The following is a 23578-nucleotide window of genomic DNA, read 5'->3' as shown; positions in this document are numbered from 1 at the left end:
CGCTTACTATGAGAATCACTATTAACGACATCAACGTTGCCGGGTCATAGCTGGAGTTATGTACAGATACCTCATAAAATTATGTGCAGTTTAACTAAAAATTTTGTCGCCTTTGCGATGTCATTGCATCGTAAATTAGGGCTCAATTACAAATGGAAACAGTCTTTTCACTCCGTATAGACAGCGCGTGGTGTTTACAATGATTGCGTGGGACAGGGCGCGTGCTGACATCTGACGATCACTCGGGCCACTCATTGTTAGCTGAGCTATGGAGTTCGTACATGTTGAAAAACGGTAATCACAGCTAAAAAAAAACAAATATTCCTATGTCCAGGGCTTTTTGCTGCTCGTCCCGTAGCAGCTATGACGGCATAAGACGCTATTTGGCGCGGCAGTTCCATCAGCGGTAGCATATGAATAAGAAGAAAAGGAACAACGAAAGGTAAGGCACGAACGAGCACACCTTTAGGTGTTAACACCAGATAGATATATAATAGGTAATATCTAGCAGTCGCGTCTAGATAACGGTGATGCACTATAATGTGTGTTGTGGTTTACGCTAATCAAAACAACCTGGCCATGGTATGCTGAATTCGTCACGCTGCTCAAGATGGACGTATTGCAAATTCTGGACGCGAAACGCCGAAAGCCGAACAAACACAGGCCATTCGTGCGAATTTTCTCGTTCACGCTTCTGGAACTATTCTGAAATTTGTCTGCACACGAAATCATTGTTCTAGATAGTTGGCCTCCAAGCGAGAACCGACTTGTGTCAATCGCTAGCTTCAAGTTGACATTTCAACATTCAAGTAGTTGAAGAAGCAGATCGTTCGCTGTTTGCCGTATTCGCTATAGCAAGAACCCAATAAAAACTACCATCTGTTGCAACGGTCATGGTCAAACAAACGTTCTAACTTATCGGGTCTAGAGCAGCTGCTAAGATGTGAAAGGTGACTGAAATGACGAGAATACTTCCTACAAAGGTGTGTCATATGTGTGATATGCCGATGGATTTCACCCTTAACTGACAAGGAGATTTTCCCTTTAAAGGAGTTGAGAGCAGGGCACGTCATGCGACGCAGAGGTGAGCACTTGACGATATCAATCGGAGTTTGGGTCGATTTCCTGTTTTAGGCGTTTCAATTGCAATAGAGAAACAGCGTTGCAGTCTAAAAAGGGCTTATAAGGTGCGTTAGCGCTTCCGGCACGTCAGACTGCGTGTGCTTCATGGAAGCCGCTACCTTTGAAGTTCAAACTAGATTGAAAGAGATACGTGGCTATGTCCATCTACGTGTAAATCGTACTTTGTGACGGCATTATTAGAACATTACCAAAAAAATACTTTCTGAACAAGCAAGTATTTTTTTGGTTATGATAAGTAAGTAGATGCAGTTATTATTCTGCAAAAGATGTAATATTATATACATACGATAGAGGACAGGCACTAAGATCTATTGCGGGAGACTGTGTTAGAAAATTAGCCCATATATATAGATCGTATGAGTTGTCGAAAACATTCTAGTTGGCTTTAAGTCAGCCAACTTAAGTAGTATAAGTCGCGGGTCGGCATTTGTGTTATTTGAAAGTTGATGTTTAACAATGGTAACTATGCTAAATGTTTTTATTCAAACTTAATGTAGGCAGTCTTGAAGATGAGTGAAATTTCTGTAAAAAAATTGATATATTACACAGTTTAATTACGACGAAGAAAAAAAAAACTATCTTTAGGCCTACAAAAAATGTTTACTGTTTATGGTCAAAATGCGCTATCAAGAAAAACGATCTAAGGATGGGTCTGTCTAAAAATTTCGATGCGAATGATGCACCTCGTCAAAACCGACCAATTACAAACGAAGTTGACCGCAAAAGTTATCATCAAGGAGTTACACATTTATTATTGAGCAGTTTTAAGAAAATCGGCTACAAAAAAAAGTTCGATGCTTAGGTGCTGCACGCATTAACGCCAAAAATTCATTTTCATCTCCGAAATTCTACAGAAACGCAACGAAATTGGGTCATTTGTAAAGCGGCTGATCACAGATGATGAGAAGTGGTATAATAATGCACAAATAAAATGAAAGTTGAAAAACATCCCTTAGAACTTGTGACGAAGCCTGAAGCGATGTCCAAGGAAGTGATAGTGTGTTTTTGGTATGATCGGGAAGGAATCGTGCATTATGAGGTTCTGTCGCTTGATAGAACGATTGATTCGGATCTCTACTGTTAACGATTAATTTATTGCATTACGTTTAATGACTGAAAAGATTGGACGGAACTTTTGAATAGAAAAACCGTTGTTTTTCGATAGTACAGTATCAGACCGTTTACACGTTTAGCTATTGAGCAAAACTGAAATCAGAAATTTTAACGGATTCGCCGTATAGCACGTATCTTACACTACCAGTCTATCATCAATTTCTATCTCCGCAGAACTATCTTAATAGAGATCACTTGTCATAATGTTTTGTCCGAAAACCACAAAAATTGTACGGTGATGCGATTATAGGATTACCGAAAAAATTTCGGTTCTTCGATCAAAATGGCTCTTAATTATTTCAGTGATATTATTTTCAAAACGTTTTTGTTTCAATTTTGGTTAAACGGTCAATTGTTTTCGGCGATCCAAAATCGAAAATCCGAATCCCACTCTTTGCCCCTGTTAATATTTAATAACTAAAATATCCATATTTTTCTGCTCCCTATATATAATATACATAGTTGCTAATTTAAATAATGCGGAACTGGTTATGATATTGATTAAATTCATCACCTCATTTTGGAAAATGCGGGTGGAAATGGCTCCAGGTAATAAAAATAATAATTTTATTAGTCGAAGTCACCTTGCGAAGTATCGTCGAAACTCACTGCTAGAGATACTTCACTTACGAATTGGTGATGATGATGATGCCGGTGCCAAGGACAACTCTCAAAATGTACTGGGGTCATACGGAAACAAATTTCGATAATCCTTCAATGAGACGAAAAAAAAAAACATTATCGCGACATTCAAGATCTGCGTAGTGTGTTCTACCGAAGCCACTCAGTAGCTATAGACCTCGATAAACTTGTAGTTGCCAACAAAAAGGAGCAAAGAGAAGCTCGTATATTTTATTTAACGACACTTCATTATGTCTAATGTCGTAAGCTGCATGAGAGAATGCCAGGGCGTTTTTGTGCATTTTGGTAAATGGCTGAAACGATAGTTGTTAGCTATAAGGTTAGAATTACTGAAGTGGCTTTCGTACTTAGCTTTTAGAGTAAATACTTACTTATGTCTAACAAACAAATGTATTAAGATAAATATGCTTTGAATTGGTAAATATGTGTAGACTCTGGGACATGGAACGAAGGCATAGTACTTGATGTATTTAAAAATATGTAGGACCACGTTAGGACGTACTGTACGATATTTTTTATAGCTACACTTAACGACTATTGGGGTTATCTTTTTGGCATTATTACTTTTTTAACAGATTTTTATCGAGAAGTAACTAATTTAGCCTGCAAAACTTTCTTATTAAACTTCCTGTACCACTATATCCTTAGCTTTTACCATTTTGCCGTCAGTAACGAGCCCGCCACCAAAAATTTTGAAAATTAAAAAACCTACTTCTGACAATTTAGAATTTTTGAAATATTGGTTAAAAATGAGGATCACGAGCTCGTATGTTATGACTATAATAACATGAATATTTCGAGAACAGGTGGCAATGCTGTTCCTGGTATTATCAGCTGTCGAAAAAATTCTGTGCCAAATTAAAACTCCTAAATTCGAGTAGCCTAATTTTGCTAATTTTCTATACGTACTACCTGTAATTTACAACGAAAAATTGCGAAAGAAACAAGCGTTTATTGTTTAATTTAATTTAATAGGCTTACACTCAGGAAAACTAATCGTACGGAAAAAAAGTAAACGAACTGAGAAGAGAAACACATTTTACATTATCTCCCTATTCAGTGTCTATAAATTGAATACTTTACAATAGAATAAAAACACAATTACGTTTTTAGGTGAAACAATGTAATATTTGTTGTTATTACTGTCATTTTATTTTACTATTAATACTATTTTTTTAGCATTTCATTTACATTGAGATGATCTGAATCACAGTTGCATCCACTATAACAATCTTTTAGGTTTACTGTGCCACTTGCCTTTCTATGGTTTCGCATCATATTATTAGACCCAATATGCAATCTATAATATGTACGGTTGCTTCTATGGTGTTTTACATGCTTTTGTCGCCAACGTTTGGGTCGCTGTCACCCCTCGACGGAACTAAAAACCCATAACGCTAATAATGATGATCTACACAATACGATATAGAAACACTAATGAAAGTATTCAGATTCAGAAAGAACACAAAAAGTCAAATCATTGGGGGAATGCGCAAGACATAACATATGCGTACGTCTAGCGATCGTGCAGTTATCATGGGGTCGAGGGGGCTATATAAGGAATCGTTAGTTCATCTTGAATGGGGAACCCACTGAGTTATCAATTTTATCTCATCATATCATAGTAACATTCCGGCAGAAATAACAGTGATTAGAATCAACTACGCGTTTGCGTTTAGGGAAGATGCCAACCTTACATCACCGCGATTCTGTAGTGAGATTATTTGTATATATTTATCAGTAGATAAATACACATTTTATTATATATTACACTTTCTCGCTTTTTTTTTCCATGCTTTTCCTAGACAGGCGGAACCACTGACATTTTAGAGTTTTGTAGCGTACTACAACAGCGTATAAAAAAACGAACGCGGCTAAGCTTGTTACTAGTACAACGATAGCAGAAGCATAAACAACAACAACAAAAAAAAAACTAAACAACACCTGAAAGCTGTTGAGTTACACAAATATCGGCTTATATATTTTTATCATTCATGTTTTGTGTATAATACTATTGATAATGGTAGTTGATGCATGATTTCATAGTATGCACCACTTGGCTAAGCCCCTACTATTATAACATCCTAATTGCACTAAGCATTGGGCGCACACGCTATAAACAAGAAGATGTTATATTTTTATCATAGTTATGGTCATCGTCACAATGATCATCACCACCACCGCCGCCGCCGCCGCCGCCGCCGCCGTCGTAATCTTCATGATCTATATCTAAACTAATATTCGTTTAGTGACAAAAATCACGCTTCACAAGCATGTAAGTCTGTTTCGTACGCTTTCATTGAAGACTGGGGTAGAACACGGCCGAAAAGTGTTCAAAGCGTTACGTTCATTCACACATCTTCGTACAGGCTCGCCGTCGTCCCATACCCTTCCAGACGGTTCCGCACATGAAGGAATGAAGCGAGATTACTCAAATATAGAACGTTTTACTCAAGTAGAAATCATCATCATTATCTACAGTAGTACCGAATTGGAGTCGTCACATCAATTTGAATCGTAGAAATTTTACATTACGGTAGACGCTTGGTTTCCGATGAATCGTCAACGTCCCCATCCATCATTGGATACGAACTGTGATCAAACTAGATTGGAAATGGCGGTGGATTTCATTGTTCATATATAACTGTATCCGTTTGTGCTCTTCTTTGACTCGGTAGAAAAATGTGCTTTGGAAGGGACAAACCTTTATTCTCGTTCGGTACGCAACAACTAAATAGAGTCGTACCATTATAGAGATAATATGATGAGATAGTGGAGTACCTACTGAAATATTGTTACACACTGTAACAGCTTTTTTACGTTAGATGACCTTCTACTATGTGAATCTTTTAGAATACAAAGATGAACCCTGCACCGCGACATCTTTGCAGTTAAAAGGGAGAAATCTCGTTCTGTGCACTGTGTACTGGATGGCAATGTGGTATTGATCGCATCGAGTCTTCGGCTAGAAAGCGACAAGGTCTGTGAAACAAGTCGGAATGAAATAGAAAACGGGTCTAACGGTGATATCGTGTAATCATCCGAAAACGCTAATATCGAGTTCGCTAATCTTCATTTTTCTTCATATTGATTCTTCTTCACTCGCAGCGATTCGTAGTGTCTTTCCTATCGCCATTGTGTATGAAGCTAGTTATTCCGTTTCGTGAGTTCTCTGCGGTCTTATCACTTCCAGCACGAGCTTTGTCCGTTCCATTACACTAGTCTACAACTTGGCTTATGTGGTAATTTTTATCATTAATTAGCTTTACATATCTGTACTGTATGTGTATATAATGTATATTTGACGAAAGAACCATTAAAAGGTAGCCACAATAGCCACTGTGTATAAAACTCACTCGTTCAACTCTGCTTTCTGCATGCCACCTTTTTCATAAGAAGCTAGCAGGGCAAGCTTTCTGGGTAGCTCTACGTTTATTTTCTCGCGTTTAGCATTTTGCCGCCCTTCCACCCCTCAAAAAAAGCAGCTATTATATATTTCGGCTATCGTTATCTTATTATTATTATTGTATAACTCTCTTTGTCTTTCGCGGTCATATATTACATATACCGTTGAAATTCATCGGTGTTCCCTTTTCCCAACTAGAGGGGTCAGCTTTGTTTGGGTTTGTCATATTCGCGTAAACTCGATTGTGCTTTTCATTGATGAAATGCCAAGGGCAATGCAAACGGCGGCAAATATTGATTCATACGTCAGTTTCGCATCTCTTAATTTGTGCTTACTTTTAGCTCAGTTTGTAAATTAGAGTGATATGCATAGTCCCGGACATGACCCTTACAAAATTTAACGACTCTTTCCCTTTTGTCTGATTTTGTTCCTATCGTAACGAACCTGTTATTTTCATCTGATTACCAGTTATTTTTTTCGAAACTACATCTCGCGTACCTTCCCTTTCAACGTGTATTGTACATGTTTGTCCCTTGTTTCTTACACTTTCTTTAATATTATTTTTCTCATTTTGTCCAGATTTCAATCTAAAAAAGACTGCTTGATCTGTCCGTCTATCTTTTACCACCTCTTCTAACCGCTATTGGCTTATCTTTCCTTCGTTACGATACGTAATGATTGGGACTGACCACCAGATCGCACCCTTATGCGAGCATATCGATCCTTTTGGGCATTGTATTAATGACTCGACTAATGCCAACCGCTGAGTAACAGCTAGTTCCCTACGTGAGATATTGCAGGGTACATATAGAGACCGGCCAATGTTCTAAAGATCACTTGTTCTACTGGTTCTGCTTTATCTGTTGTATAATCTGTTCTGTACAACACGCTACAACCAGCCAGAATGTTGCTGGTGGGCGGATAGCAAAGCATCTGAGAATCTACGTTGACATACACACACATGCAAAATGTCTTCTCACAGGCAGAGGTTATATGACGTACTGCATTTAGCCGTTATAATTGTACGCCGTTATGTGTGCGTCATATGATAGCAAATGAGAGGGTAGCTGGATCCAGGAAATCAAACAAATTTTTCAAACAGAGCAATTGCCGTGAGCTGCAACTATTACCACAATACATATAGATCATGACGTATGCGGACGGTATTGGAACATACAAACGCTACCCATCTAGTTAAGGCCAGATACCTGTAAAGTATTATTGAAAACAACTGGTTGACGCAAGAGAGAATTTATGGGAATCTAAATATAGAATGGTGCAGTCCGGCCAGTGTTGCATAGAAATGTTGTGTTGCCCAATACATTTTGTTTACTATAACCTAAAGGGTCTGTTCAATTAGCCTTCCGGGGCCAAAAAAAAAGAGTTAATTTACTGGGGGTAACATTGTAGTTAGAAAAAGCTGGCCTAAACTCCACGCTACCGCTGAAAATAGCCGGAAGTGAGAGACCCTGTACCCGTAAACGGGAGTTTGACATTAACCTTTATCTAAAAAGAGATGTCGTCCTAAGTTTCGTTGCTCTGTGCCTCAGCTATTTGTATAATGCATCCCCTGTATCATAGTATACTCCAGCCTAATCTATGAATTATTATATATTCGCAACCGACACAATCCTTCATTATAGAGGATGGGCTGTGAGGTTGACAAAGCGTTTTCTCGCAAGCCAGCAAATATTTGCATCGCATACAATAATAGTGTCTAGGACATCGGAATGGGGCCTAACCTTAGTGGGTAGTAGCATCGACGACTTTATTCGAAAGTTGAAATTTTTTTTCTCACCTAATGATAAACAAAGAGGGAAGACGAGCTGTAAGTGACATGAAAGCCCGAAGTGATGATGAACAAACTTCATTTCTGAAAATCTGAGCAATTCAATGAAGTCTCGATGTAGCTGCTTTACGTATAACTCCTAGTGAAGTTCCCTCTGCTCATGCAGATGAAGTCCAAAATGAGGCTGTTTCATAGAGTGGATCGGTATACCTGTAGATACGCTTGTTTTACTTTTATAGGCAGATGACAATGATAGCGGCTGAGGTTGAATCCAGTTATGGGCATATAAAATAAACGATCATTGAAGGCGTGGATTTGAGAGTTAACAGCATTAGGAGCTGCTAACTGTCGAACACTTTTAGCGGCACGACTTCGCCTGAAGCTTTCGTTTTAAGGTGTGAACTTCATCTGGACGCTTTTGTCCTAGATAGCATGTAGTAATAAATAGATGAATTCGTAGTGAAGTTATCTTTGAACCTATCATGATGGCCAACAAGCAATGTCTTTGCGAGGTGGGCGGGAGTAAACTCCCGAGGTATTTCGTTTCTGCAATAGTTGATGATTACAAAGTCCTGGACCGTTCTGGTTTCCGGATTCATCTGGGTGGCGAATGCTGTTAGTTAGCTTGTTGCATCCGATACGACATCAAACTCTTATTTATACGATCCTTTTGCCAGTACAGTGTCCTTTTGAGGCTCCTTCAAGTTTTGCCTATGCATGTTACTTGTAGCTACTACTGTGTTACGTTTAGTAACTTTTTTTTCGCTCCTACTTTTCGCCATTGATACTGGGAATGACCACATCTGTCTGCTTGTCGATACCTGCTGTGGCGCCTTTCGATAACTCCCACCATCAAACATTTCCTGCAGGTCGTACGCATAAGGCCCAGCATAACAACGAGGAAGAACTCTAAACTGTTCACTGATTTTAGACAGTCTAGCTACACCATACCATGGAGCAAGTGAGAATCACGGAAATTCAAACAGCTATTGGCGTAGAGTAACTTTCTCGCTGACTGAGACAAACTTCCTAACAACTCTTAACGAACCGACTCCGCCTATGAAATTTTCGGAGAAATATAATATTGAAACCGTTTCTGAGTCGGTCAAAGGTGGTGGATTTTATAACTGAGGAAAGAGACGGTGTCGTCAAGTTGTTTCTACAGTCGATTCCACGGAGCAATAAAACGCGACATCTCTAACTTAAAAATTAAACTTTTTTTTTTTTGTCTCTCACGTTCTACTACGCCTCTCGTTCGTTGTTTGCTGTCAATTGGGATATTATTGTCCTTGTAGGATGTCACAGCGATGTCAATGGAAATTGTGCTTTCGACAGCTGATCAACCTGCCTGCTGCCTCAGAGAGCGGCAGGTGGCGGAGGTGGCTTATTCGCAGTGTCATCGGCGTCACCTTGACCCGAAGTGGCACAGGTTGCACAGCGAGCCCCACATTTCCCGCCCAGAATGCAAGGTACTGCCAAAATGAGTAACGGGGAGGCAAGCAGCACCAGGAAACCAAACCCCGCGAAGATACCGAGCACCTGGAAATGCACAATTTAAACGCAGTTAGTTCTCTATCCCTTATTGGACGCGAGGCTGAAAATGCTCGGAAATGATATTGTTGTTCCGTCTTTCAGTAGAACATGTCGGTGGCGGGTTCTTCTGACTTGTTTAGGCAGCTTGAAGAAATTGTGGCTAGACATAACGTGTTCGTTCAAACAAGTTCATTTATTTTGTATAGAAAGTTGCTTCTGTAATTTGGTATCTTGCTAGCTGGCATCATTTTTCAAAGTCAAGAGAAAGTTGATTGGTATGACAAATCCGTTGGTGGCCAGTAACGGATATAGACATTATTCTCAAAACTACTTCCACATGCAATAAATCCAGTACCAAAACTAAGTAAAGCCTCAACAGCTGACCGACATCACGATTAATAACGACACTCCCCTCTAGCGAAGACATTTGGTACAGACTGTATACTGAATAGATAAGACAGTGCAATGCCTTCCGTTCCCGAGTCCTACCTGAGTCCTGTGCCACATAACGGAGGCTCTCGAATGTCCAAGTTTGTGGCGGCACGGTCCATGGTCGTAATGACGTAGTAGAAAATCGTCGTCGAGTGAAGCGAGACAAAACCAGCAAAAAACATGACGACAGTTTTTGCACAGCATTTGCGCACATCCATCCTCGCGTTCAATTAATACGCTACAGTGTGGGCATCGCTTGATACCTGAAATCGACGTAAAGTAATAAGTGAGCGTTAGATAAACTCTTAACTAGCCTTACTACCTCACCTGCTCAGAAACACTGCTAGAGGCGCAGGTTACTTTTATTATTATTATAATAACTTAATTTTTGTTTGCCTGTGCTGGATTGCTTACGTTTTCCTTTGCGCTTCTATGTACAGTTATTTAAAAAACCTTTAAAAACAACGAAAATGTCGTGCAGGCGGACGTACGGCCATATCTTTACTTTGTTGGCTTCGTCATTCCCTGTCAGCATTCACTGTTAGACATTCAAAGGAACTAGTTAACGGCATGAGGTTTCAACCTCTCTGAGTCGAAACTCAGATAACGTAATCTGTCAGGATTGATAGGACTGAGTACGAGCGAGATAGTGCGCGAGCTGCACTGTTGGATTCACTGGGGGAGCTCACGTCCGCTGGTCCAGCTTGGCAGGTCCGGATGACTGCATCGTATCGGGATGAGCGACTTTTCGCTTTCACCAAAAAAACCCAATTTACCACTCGCGTGCATCCAGGACCTGCGTAAAACAAGCACCCACAAAGTTCTGGCATAGTTCGTCATCGCAGGTCGCTAGGGCGTAGCCAGAAGAACTGACTTGCCAATTTGAAACTGGTCGTTGCTCGGACCGATAAACAAGTGTCGATCTACCTTCTGGCTTGCCAGAGCCCCGGGGGAACTTGGCTTTCCTAGATTGTCTCCAGTCTGGAATCGCACTCTCTCGAAATAGTTATAGCTTTATGTGAATATGGCGTATACCGTTGGTGCAAGTTTATAGACCTTTAGGTGGTTTGACAAAGGGCAGCCTACAAGACTCAACCTAGCCACTCGGAGCATTATTCAGCAACAAGCACCCACATAAGCTCGCTTCTTATTCGCTACTAATTATGTCGATCCATACAACTTATAACATAGATGAGGGAACGATTAGGTCATTTCCATAATAAATGCTGCCATGAGACCATTGAAAAGAAACAGACATGAAGCTGAAAGAATATAGTGGACTGTGTCTGTTGAATAGCAGAAATGACGAATGTCGCTAGTAAAAAGTTCCTCCATGTGGCCGAACGTGTTGGATAGCTCAATAATCACCGAAACGTTTTGGTTTATTAACTCACGTCAGATTTGTCCTAACACTTCACTAAATTACCACTATGATACTAGGAACGTTCACAAGAAAACATAATCAAATTCTTGCACGAACTACGAGATAACGGCGACTTTGAAAATAACATTTCTGACATTACTTTTTTTAATGGTGATTTTATCCAAATATTACTTTGCTCCTTTGTTTCTACGCTGTTCGTCTACTTCTATCTCATTTAAAGGTCCTTCTTTCATCTATAAGAACATTGCAATATTTTGTGCAACGATCGGAACTTTATCTTCTTTTCAAGCTTCAAAAATTAATATCCGTTTTTTCATTGAGAGATAAAACAATGTCGTGAAGAGTGACGCTGAAATAACCGTCTGATTTGCTATACGAATCCGAGTAGAACGCTATGTTTTCAAAACGCCAAAAATCGCTCTTACTTATATTTCTAGCAGATTGTGGAGAGACAATTCACGGAACCTTTAATTTAAGTTTACAAATGTCGAAAACTTTAACTAATTAGCCTAACAATGAACTTGTTCAATCGACTATTCGGGAACGTATGCGTACGTAATACGTACATCGTCGCGTAATCGAACGCCTTTCGAGATGAGATTCGCACCGTTCGATCATAGGTTCATTGTGATTTTTTTTATTGCTTACCAAAACGCATACGACTGTAATACAGAGAACTGGGCATGTAACAACAGGTCGTTAAATGAAAACCCTTCACTAAGTGGCGCACACATTCATTCTGTAGAGTATTTAATTAAAAATAATAACGTAATAATGTTCAGTATACTTGGTTCGCTGGTCATTTTCTATTACGGTTGAATTGTTTTGAAATAGATCACTTCGATAATCTTACAACCAAAACAGTTTATCATAAAATAACAAGCTGTTATCACAGATTTAAGCTTAGCAGTGAAAATAAATTGACCTTCTGTCGAGAAGTTTCGAAACAATCTCTTAGGGCGCTTACAGAGAGGACTCTGGGTAATTATTTTGTGCTCCCGCAGAGGGACTAGTTACTATTTGTTATCGTAAGCACAAGCTTATGTTTCCTGCGTTTGTATCGAAGCTATTATTAGTTGCCAACAATGGCTGCAGAATGTCTGTGTATGGGCCGTATCGCAAAAGAACTCGATTCCGATATTAATCAACCGATATACATATTCTCTGTTTTAAGACAGTTGCGCTTGTTCAGGGGTGCTTTGTATATTTTGCTTATCTATCTAAGCGACTAGCGATCGCTTAAGTTAAGCGTCTGATGATACTTTATCGATGCAATGACTTTTCGTCAGTGTGATGACTGCAAGAGCTTTTTGAAGCCACTTAGAAAAAATTATTCGTGTCCGCAATTTATCTGAGAGAGAGAGAGATATTTTCCCTCTCTCGAATGAGAAAGCTGTGATACAGGTCCTGTACACGTCGATCTCCGCCGCTTATCAAACGAATGACAGAATTCTATTTATGTCAGCTTGTTAAGGCTCGATGGGTTTCAACACTCTATGGGGTATCGCAGATCATCTTCAACGCATACGTGGTGAATCGGTTTGATGCTTTTGTTGGCCTCACAAGAACCAACCACCATTCACTTCTTTCAACCGAATGGCGCTCATTTCTAGTAGTTAGAGAAGACTGAATTTACGGAAGAGTAGATCAACTGGGAGACATCTCGATGCGTCCTTGAGTAGCGCTCCGTTCAGTATCGACTAACTGCAACAATTTTTGACGCAAGCCTTCGATTGCGCGAGATTTTTCATTTCACTTTCTACTCGTTCTCAATAGCGTCAGCTACGGAGATATCTATTTAGCGGCCTGGACACACCATGAATAAATTCGTTCTCTCGTTTGATTCGGGACTATAATTGTTCAATCTGTATCGAACAGCCAATCGCAATGTATCTATTACGTCTTGAAAAACATCATGTTGATGTATAATAAATGGACCAATATTAAAAACTGCACACATAGAGGACACACAGTCAAATACACAGATAGATAGATAGACCTTAGCTAAATCTGCCGGTGCTAAATTTTACCCCGACGACACGTCTCACTCACGGATAGAGTCTTGTGGTTCAGTGACCGCGTCACACGCTATAGCCCAAACAGACCCGCTGTTGTCAAAGGTGTCCAATTCGCGGCAGTGATAATGGTGGCGTCTTATTGTCTGAAGAAAACTGTAAATTTTCGGTCGAATTGGCAGACGACTACACGGCAGGGCGGTCACCCTCGTGCCAGCGATGATACCTCCGTGTGCTTGAGCGTAAAACTAGAACAAAGTACTCGTTTCTGACTTTCCCCTATGGCAATCACGGTGATAACGATGTCGAGACGTGTTTTTCAGCATGCGTTAATATACGGCGCGGACCGATTTTCTTAGCTAAACAGATATCTGTATAGCTAATAATTAAAGCCGATTATTAAATATGGCCATTTTCTAAATGTCTGCGTTAAATATTGGTAACACTATTGCGCGCGTATATATGTATGTATATATATATATAGTAAAATCGCTACGAACTGCAGGTAGCAGTCACAACGCTAGAAAATAATAGCTTATGTCAGCTTTGAATGCACATTTGTCTTTGTAAGAGAAACATCTGTCGGAGTTGAAATCGGTGCGTATTGCACTCGTCATTATTACTACATTTGGTGCAGGTAAAGCTGATACAAACCTACATACACCCCAATTATATTTTGCCCATTCCACAAGACGTATTACCTAAGATCCATTTCTGGACGTATTTCTTCTATCGCTATGTTCATCTATTCGGCGCTGTCGTTTCATGTCATGCATTATATCCGTTCTACACAACGTACCTCCCACGATCCTCTATGGCTGGTCTCAACAAATGATGGTGTCCATCTATGTATGATGGTTAACCCGCTAGACGGGGTTTCCCGTACCCCCTTTTCAGATGCTATGTTTGAATAGTCATGGGGGAACAGTAGCAAACCAGCCGACGCCTAGCTTGGTTGTCAACGAGTTCTCCTGTGTTCACGACGGAAATGATGTATGTGTGTGTGTGTGTGTGTGTGTGTGTATGTGCATTTCTGATAAAGAAAATATGCGGGCTAGTTAGAAAGTATTGGCTGAGATAACGAGCATGCGCTTATGTTGAAACCGGCGACGACAGACCAATGTTAAACTAATTTCTAGTTGATTCCAATCGCCTTTGCTAGTCAGCAGGCAGATAAGGAGACTGGCTTTACTAGCAAGCTAGACTGAAGCTTTGGTTGGCGTTTTGGTCGTCTTCGCAACTTTCTGCTAACTTCGATTATTGGCGATTTTGTCCGATAACGATGTTCCTGTTTCGCTGCTTCTAGCTGTCACGGGGCCAGGCCATATCGGCCGACGTCGATGTAGACTCTGGTGGAGTTGCCACCACCGCCTTCCCCATCACCCATGCGAGTCGGCAATCGTGGCTAACCTATCTGAGCGACCTATTCTTTTTTTATCCACATCAAATCGTTTTATAGGTATCTGACTTCTGTCACAGGAGACCTACTTACAGGCACATTGTCTTGCCAGTGGTAATGCCGGCGTTTCACCACCAAATTTTCTTCAGGCTACACGAAACGAGTGATGCTTGAGCTTAGACTGAAAGACAACAACAGAGACAGCGGCTCCAATGCTGACAAAAGCAACAACAACAACAACAACAACAACTACCACTTACGAACTCTCTTGTGATAAAAACTTTGGAAAACTTATGGATAAGTTGTTCGCTTCGCCAGTCCAAATACTGACTAATATTTGTGCGAAATGACTCTCCTATATATATATATAAAAAAAAAAAAATTATGCGCCTATTACAGTCTTTTTGTCTATGCAAAATGTAGTCTTGGCATCCACCCTCAACGTTTTTATTAATAGCAGGTTCATGCTTTTCGCACAGGCACTCTAGTTAAAGCAGTGCGCCATCCGCCTGCGTCGTTACCACTGGGTCGCTAAGTGGTCTGGCCACGGCCCAGAGCCCCGCTGTTATAATCTGAAAGGACATTGTGCTTTTACCCATTGTTGGTCATTGAGTCAAAAAGTGCGCCCGTCGCGCATAACGAATAAACTAGCTGGAAAAAGCTGTATGGCGCAAGGGGCCAGAAGCCGGAAACGGGCATTTCCATCTTAGTTAATTGGGCTGATGTCGGCTATTACTACGGTCGGCATAAATCGGAACTTGTTGACCTATAACTCATCTGACAGTGGTACCGTTGAATCTGGAAGGATGGCTATGGGCAACGCGGACTTTCAGACGTGGAATATTTAAGTGTTTTTATAATATGTATACATACAATAGATTATCAAAATCGACTAAATGGTCAGCACATAGGCCTGTGGATGCGAAGAAAAGGGGGCAAGCCATTGCCATCGGAAAAAAACTATACGACACGGGTGTGAATGATTTGTTTAGATCGGGGGACGAATGTAGTAGCAGTAGGTTATTATAGAAATAAGTAGCGTTACGATAAATTTGGCAGGTAAAGCAAGAGGAACTCAAAAAAGCTCAATTTATTGCCATGTCAAACCCAAAATTTTACCGCGAAAAGATAAGCGTACAGCCCGAGGCGTAATTGGTGCTTTTCCTCGGTAGAGCGACTCCGTCAAGCTGTCGCAAAGAAGAACTGGAGACGGCTTGACAGTAATAGAAAAAATAAAATACTTTGCACTTCGTTCCCATACAAATGTTTGCCGATTCTAGGGTAGCAAGTTGTCACTCTTCTCGAGAAGCCGTGCGAATAGATGTTATGGCTGTCCTATTCATTTTTCTATTCTTAAACGTATCCTGAAAATCACCTACTTACGTTCCTCGGTCGGCCTGATTCATCTCTTCTTAGTTACTAATTAATTGAAGCTCTAACGTTATCAAGATAGGGTTTAGTTAGATCTTCTATAGCAAATAACCAGATACTGCTTTTCAGCCTAAAATACTGTTTTGTTGCTGCTAGACGAAACACCGTATTGAAGATGCAGGGCCGACACCATCCTGTACAATGCAGTCGTAAAGGTAGTGAACATTTTGGAATCGATTGCACACCCTCGTTCGATCAGAACATTATACATTTTTTTGCTTTGTTACTTTATTTTCGTTGGATAGCATTATCAATATGCAGCTGTATAAAAGAAATCAAATAGTCAACGGCTGTTCATAGGGTGTATAGGGTAATTTTAGCCTGGCTAAATATATTAGGGGAATGGAAATTGAATACCACTCACAATTATCGACCATTTTCCAATGCAAATAAAAGGTCATGATTGATTTTGACCTTTACTCTTCTGAAGCAGCAGCAATAACAACAAAGTTCGGTAAATCTCCCAGCCCTAATCCAACGACGACGTACGATGCGCCTACGCTGCCAATTGTTTATACAAATATTATGCACCAAATCATTTAAAAAACTATTCTAGTTAAGACGATACACCAGTATGGAAGAATTTTTTTTCACTGCCCCTAGTCAAAAGCGAGGGAAGGCGAACCCGATAAAAACTAGGCAAGGCATGGATACGTCTTTTTTGCAGCTTTCCTTTTCACTCGCAAAGGGCTTTGTCCTACCGTGAGCCAACATATGAGTTGGTGACGCCCAAATAATTTCTAGATAGGTATTAATGGTACCGCTACCGATTTCCTCTTCAGCACAAAAGGGGATAGATGCCGAAAGTGTCTATTCGCTCTTGGTAACACTAGTCGTCCGCTTAGCGCACTAGCTGAATACGCTATAAATAGACTATTCGGCAAAGGACAAACACGTTAAAAAATAGGTGCACTTGAAGTAACTATCGGCCGAAAGGTTTTCAGCAAGTACCGTTGAAACCCTAGTCATTTGACATCAGCTCCTCATAATGGACCAGCAAATTAGAGAAACACAAATGAGATTTCACTGGCGAGTAACTATAACAAATGCTGGTATCACTGCCTAACGCAGTTTCAGCAAGGGCTCTTCGAAGACAGGTATCGCGTTCTACTTGATCGTCATTCATCGACATCTAGTCCGTATGACATATATCCTTGCGGCGTACTGAGAAGCTCGGCAACGTTCGAGGTGCAAAATGGAGATATTGTTATTATCATATATTAGTATTCCGCATCGATAGTTTAGCAGCGGTAGAAATTCTCAAAGCTTTTGGCCAGCGAATGGAGCTCTATAATGGTGTGCAGATCTGCGACGAACGCTAAATGATCACTGTGAATCTATATAGCAACGGCAAGAATTTCTGTAGCGTGCGTTCGTGTTACGCTACGATGATAAGAACAGTGGCGTTTGTTGGCCGTTCGTACGGCTAGTACGTACGGTATCTTGGACGAACTAGTTGGCAGAATATGTTTGTTCGCGCAGCAAAACCTACTGACATCCACTTGCCGTTTCCGGTTCGACACGTCAGTTAAATAGTTCAGCTGAAAAATCAGGAGATAACACTGTAACAAACAAGCAGAAGTACTGCACTAGCGAAACGTGCTGGATTTTTGGCAATGATACCCTTGGGGGGTAGGTAAATTTTCATCTGGTCCGTTGTTGTTGCGAGGGACAAAACGATACCAAACAGACGATATTTTGAGCCAGGTTTTTGTGATGTCGACAAGACGACACTGCTCGTTTGTTATTCATTGTAGAGAAAAGTAATAGACATGCATTTAACAAGACTGTTATATTATGATTGTCTCGGCAATGGCCGATACGTGCTTAAAAAGGTCCTATGTAGGACGTTGCAATGGCAGCTTGGAAACGAAACGCAATAGAACAGAGCACAAACCCCCTGGCCGTTTCGGCGATTTTTTACTTGTCGTTTGTCTCATACTTGTCTATCATTTCATTGACCTTGAAGGAATAACCCTTTGTACAATGTCGCGCCAGTACTATAACAGATTAATGTAGGCAAAATGTCTTCGTTATTTAGTAGGACAGGGCAATAGTCGACAGGCCTTTCTCCGAGAGTTAAAGTCGTTTAAATGGCATCCATCTGCTAAATGTTTCAGCTAACCTCGATATTTATGTACATTGAACTTTGACGTTCTTTTCCACTTTAATATATAGTACCGGTGACTTTTTAAGGAAATTCTACACCATAAAGATGTCTCTCCTTCCCTTCTACCCCTTTGTCCCTACCTATTTTTGATTTCTATCTACATGCTCTCTCTCTAATATATGTACTAGATAATTCCACATTTGAATGTCCGCGTTGACTTCGCATATGCCCTCTTTTAATTTCATTAAAGTAGCGGAGGATAGCTAGCAAGCAGTTGTCACAACAGCGGAGAAAGTCGATTCAAAAAGGCAATATTTCCCAGCTTAGTGTTGTACTCTTCATCAAATCCGCCCTATTCTTTCATCGTGTTAATCATCATCACGATCTGCCGCGGCAGCAGTCGTACCAAAGGCTCCATCACAGCATGTAGTTTTATAGACCTAAGTAATATCGGCATTAAACATTACCGCATGACCGATAACATCTTGGTCCTCGTGGTGATAGCAGCGCTTCGTCCGAGTCTATCCTGCAAAATGCAAATCCTGCCATCGCCGCCGCTGGCGCTACTGCTATTGGCGCTCCGAGCGTCACCAACAGCGCTGCAAGGCATGTGAGGCATCAGTGGAAACCACTACCCCAGTCCGCGCCAAGAACGCAAGAATTGTCTCATTATTCCATTGTCAGCTCAACGGTGCAAACGATGACGCCAAACGAAGGGTGATGCGGTGCTTTTTGACGCTAGCGTTGTCTCAAGTCGCTAGCGAAGGCCATACGAAAAGAACTGCGGAAGACACGACGACGGCAACTGCGCGGGCGAAGGAGGGACGATTATGGCAACGATGGCGATATGGTGACCATTATAACAACAGGGATAGCATTCATTGACCGCTGTTACAACCACCGCCGCTATCGACCACAATGAGCGATTTCTATAGTGACTTCACTGGTAGCTTAGAAGATAGCTGCGGTATTTCTGTCGCTGATGTTAGATTACTGAATCAGCTTTGAACTTCTTCTATACCAAAAACTAGCTTACGGCTTAATCTAGCGAAAAGTTTTGGCCATGATCGTTTGCCGCCGTGGTGAACTATGGGATACAGCGAAGTGCAGCGGGTGAATTATTGCAGAGGCAGCTTTTGCAAAAGAACGCTGAAAGTTGAAGAAACGCTGGGAGACAGGAAGTTGTGGCAAGTGACCCGATCAGCTGGCAATGCCATGCTAACTGACTGGGTCACTCTCGGCCTTGTCGTTTCTAAGAATAAAGATGATAGATGGATATCAACCGGGTGTAGTAGTCCAGCCAGAAGCGGAGCGTAAGCATTAGTAATGCTATTCTGCAGTTTCGTAAAAGATATAGGTACAATATTGATTGGTGCTGTGATATTTTCTAGGCACATACCAACCACCTTCAAGTCTCATGTGTTCTGTCGACGAGCTGGACGACACGTTAGGAAAGGTGAACGTTAATTCGGAGGGCCTTCTACCCCTGCATGGCTCTTCAGGCTCCATTGTAACTAATACATTGGTAAAACGATGCAAATGATACCTGACTAATTTTGCCTTTTTTACAATGAAGCTGTTCTTAAAAGCATCGATTCTGTTCGGATATACCCGAAACTCATGTTATGTATATTCTATATTACTAAGGTTTATAGAAGCCTCGTTGAACTCATTTTCGGCTTGCCAGCCACTAGTTCGCTTAATGTATCCCTTAAAGTTATTATCGGTAGATGCAGCTTGATATAGTAGTACGAGATTCGAACGACCACTCCACTTGCGCTGTGTAGTAATTAAAAAAATGTTGTACCCTTTTTTCTGATCTGTGTCTATGTTTGTGCGTGTACATATGTAATTTCACGAGAATCCTGATTAAGTTACATGTCTATTGTAATATACGTGCTCGGGAAGTTCACTGGTGGTCACGCTTTTGTGTCCTAGCGATTTGATAGCACCAAATCATCACTTTTCCAGTTTCTTTTTGTCGTGTCGCAAAGAACTAAATTTCTTCTGGTTGATTTCGATTCTTCGATAGTTAGACCGTACCTTATTATATGCAAGCAGATATCGTTCGATTTTAGTCTGCCGTAGAGCCTAACGGAGGCCTTCAAGATACACTCAAATATTGTGTCAATATTCTATTTTTCTCCTGTTTACACGAAGCTTTTTTATCGTGTTTCCCAACCAAACACGTAGTTTTTTTTTTTTTTCTAAAACAAATGTCTACGGCATCAACGCTCAAAGACGACAGAACCTTAGTCGTGCACTAAAATTGCGCTATTCTTTGTCATAATAACCTGTCCTTAGTACTTTGGGATTTTTAACGTTTTATAGTGTGTCTTTTTACGATGTCACAGACCCCATCGTTCTGCAAGTTGCCTGGGTTAAGTGGCTGTGACCGGAAGTGGATTTGTGCTTATTATAATTCTGACGTAACTTTTAAATATGTTTCTCACTCAGCAATTATGACGTTACTTCGGTTAGCCATTGTTGTTGTCAACGGATACTAAACTTTTCTCCGAAAACCGTCTACGTGCTCAACTGGGACTACAAACAGTTTATATACGACATTGATTTCTGTTACGAAGACTTTTTAAATTAGCTCATTAGTCTATTCCGCTTGGTCAGCCTGCTTAGGCGGATAACTGCCGCGTTATCCGGACAAAACGTTAATACGCAGGTGCTCGACTATTGCTCTACTAGTGAGAAGGAGACAATATTGGGCGCCTGAACCACAAGCAAAACGCAAAAAGGAAAACCTTGTATATATCTGAGTGGGGCCTGCAAATCATTTGGATTGTTTAATTATGACTGACTCCGTAAATCTGTACTGCAGAGTACAGCCACACGTGTGCTGATACCTATACCGATTACGGCATCTGAATTGGGACATTTTCGTACGCTGAATCTCAAAGACTACATGTAAATACAAACAGATATTTCAACATAAAAAATATGACATGCTTTCAAAGCGTCATTCTTGACAATCATGTTCGTGAGAGGTAATCAGCCTCAATTCAGAACTTAAGCGATTCCCCACCGGTCGCTTCCAAAATAATTCTGTCTAATTCTGCAAATAGTTTTATAAAAGTAACCATGCGTCGAGTCATATTGGCAGGTCTGACCCCGCTATAGTGCCGCCTAAATACGGTACATACAAAAGAAGTAAGTGGAATTGAATTCTGTGCCGATAGCAGGCCACAGATCCTGAAAATGTAAGCATTTAAAAAAACAGCCTAAAAACCTCATAGGGATTGACCGTTGGAACTCTGGACGATTCATTTGAAAATTGCTAATTTTCGTCTCGATATAGTCGCTAATTTCTCTATTCGTACTCTAGATGTGTCAAAATTCATTTTTTGAGCTATTTTTGTCAATTTTTAGACCTTTTAAATCGAAAATCTACTGAAGATCCTTCGGCTTGCCTCGTAAAAATCTTCCTCGATCTTTTCAAAAGCCGTGTGAAAACGGGCAATGACGTAGACCGTCGACTGGGGAAGTAAAGGGAGTTTCAGATTTAGGTAGGGGTGTGTCTTTTGGTTTGGAGAGATTGGATGGCTCACTTCTGCTCGAGATAAACTCGCAGATGAACGCATGTTTATTACAACAAGAGTCCGCAAAAATTTATCATATATTAGGCGCCGTCTCCTGTTTATGCATTGTTCGTATGGGTCCTCACTCAGCTTTTTACTGAATATATGGTTTAGTTGGATATAAATAGACTACAATGCCACCTATGGACTTCATCCCGCGCCTTTATTACATTGCATTTTACCGCTGTGGAGGTAAAAGGCTAATTATATTTTCATTACATTAGTGGCCAGCTGTTATCTAATATATTTTTCTACAAAGTTAAAATGAAGCTTTTCATACGGTACAAGTTATAGCACAAAAATAAGTTCAGCCCGCGCTCTCTGAGAGATTGTTTTGGGTCAGATAAAAGCGTGGATTTTGGCGCTTAGTAATATAGAATAACAGAATCTGCACACATGTTAAAGACGAGTGCTTTAAGTTTACTATAGTATTATATTGAATAGCTAGTTTCTAGTTTTCATTCACACAAAGGTCCTTCGCATATACTTGCAACCTAACGAACCTTACATAACTAGCTGTATGTCGAGATTAAAGTCCCTTTTTAGTGACAAGAGATGCAGCTCTTTGGATAGTTGAAAGATCACTAAAAGGATAAGATCTTATGTAGTTGCGAAACATTTGAGATCAATTTGAAAGCGGTGTGTAATCGTTAATACCAAAAGGGTACCACAGGGTCGATATCGATACTGTGCTATCAACCACCACAAACGTCTGTAGCCACCGATTGAGTAAGACTCAAGAAACCGCTACTAAGAGTGGTCTTGAACTTGGACAAAAAAACAGTACGTCAAAAACTAGCTGGCTGCTATCTCCAAAAAAAAAAAAGGGGCGAAAACAGTGTTATTTCTCTGGCTGGCAATTGATCATATCTTATTATACACGTTGGAACATTAACTGAAGCGGCTAGGGTGACAATAGTGCAGCGCTTGGCATTAATAGATGAGCAAGGAGGCCGCGAGTAACCTTTCTACTTGCAGCGTTATAGTTCTTAGTACATGGTTTAGGTATGGCAATAACGTTATCGTACGAATAATAGTGATCAGAGTCAAATTAACAGAGAGGTTTACGCTTTCGACGAAAAATCATTCATTTGGCATGACCTAAGGTAATCCTGACCTTGCATGAAGCAGCATTCCAAAAGGATTCACAAGCCACTCACGAGAAGTAGGAAAGTTCAATCATTGGAAAGCCAGGATGTAATAAGGACAAAGCCTTTTTATTGAAAACCGATAGCTTGGCAACATTACTGAGTGCTTTTACTTTAGGTCCAATGGATGTGCAGTACTTCCAAGGACTGCACCAAATACAGGATGTAGTACATTCATATAAGGCTTTTACAATAAGCTTATATTTAGCGTACGAAATATTGTATACACATACATATACATATATATATATATGAAAATCTGGTAAGCATTCTAGTAATCTTTACTCAACTTTTTTTTTTCACCTTCATTTTGATTGCATTTTACTCGTTTGCTACTTTTATACAATAAAGATTCTTAAACTGTCCAGAAACTTTCTAACTGTAGCAAAAGCTGTCTCTTTTTGTGTAAATTCTCACGTTCTATAAGAAAGATGGATAGAAAT

General features: G+C 40.4%; 1 protein-coding gene across 1 annotated transcript in view; it reads right to left on the bottom strand.

The window, feature by feature from the left end:
- Positions 1–4004: 4004 nt before the first annotated feature.
- Positions 4005–23578, bottom strand: part of LOC111266547 (putative E3 ubiquitin-protein ligase RNF144A-A) — a 28651-nt gene continuing 9077 nt past the window's right edge. The window contains exons 2-3 of the mRNA XM_022844118.2: positions 10116–10321; positions 4005–9632 (exon numbers count right to left, since the gene is read on the bottom strand). Of these exons, the coding sequence (XP_022699853.1) occupies positions 9450–9632; positions 10116–10321 (389 nt within the window). The 3' untranslated portion in view covers positions 4005–9449. The remainder of the gene's footprint in view (positions 9633–10115; positions 10322–23578) is intronic.

This window comes from Varroa jacobsoni, unplaced genomic scaffold (assembly GCF_002532875.2).
Source record: "Varroa jacobsoni isolate VJ856 unplaced genomic scaffold, vjacob_1.0 scaffold_1096, whole genome shotgun sequence".
Classification (NCBI taxonomy): Eukaryota; Metazoa; Arthropoda; class Arachnida; order Mesostigmata; family Varroidae; genus Varroa; species Varroa jacobsoni.
Note: the sequence above shows the minus strand (reverse complement) of the source record. Positions and strands in the feature narration are given on the sequence as shown.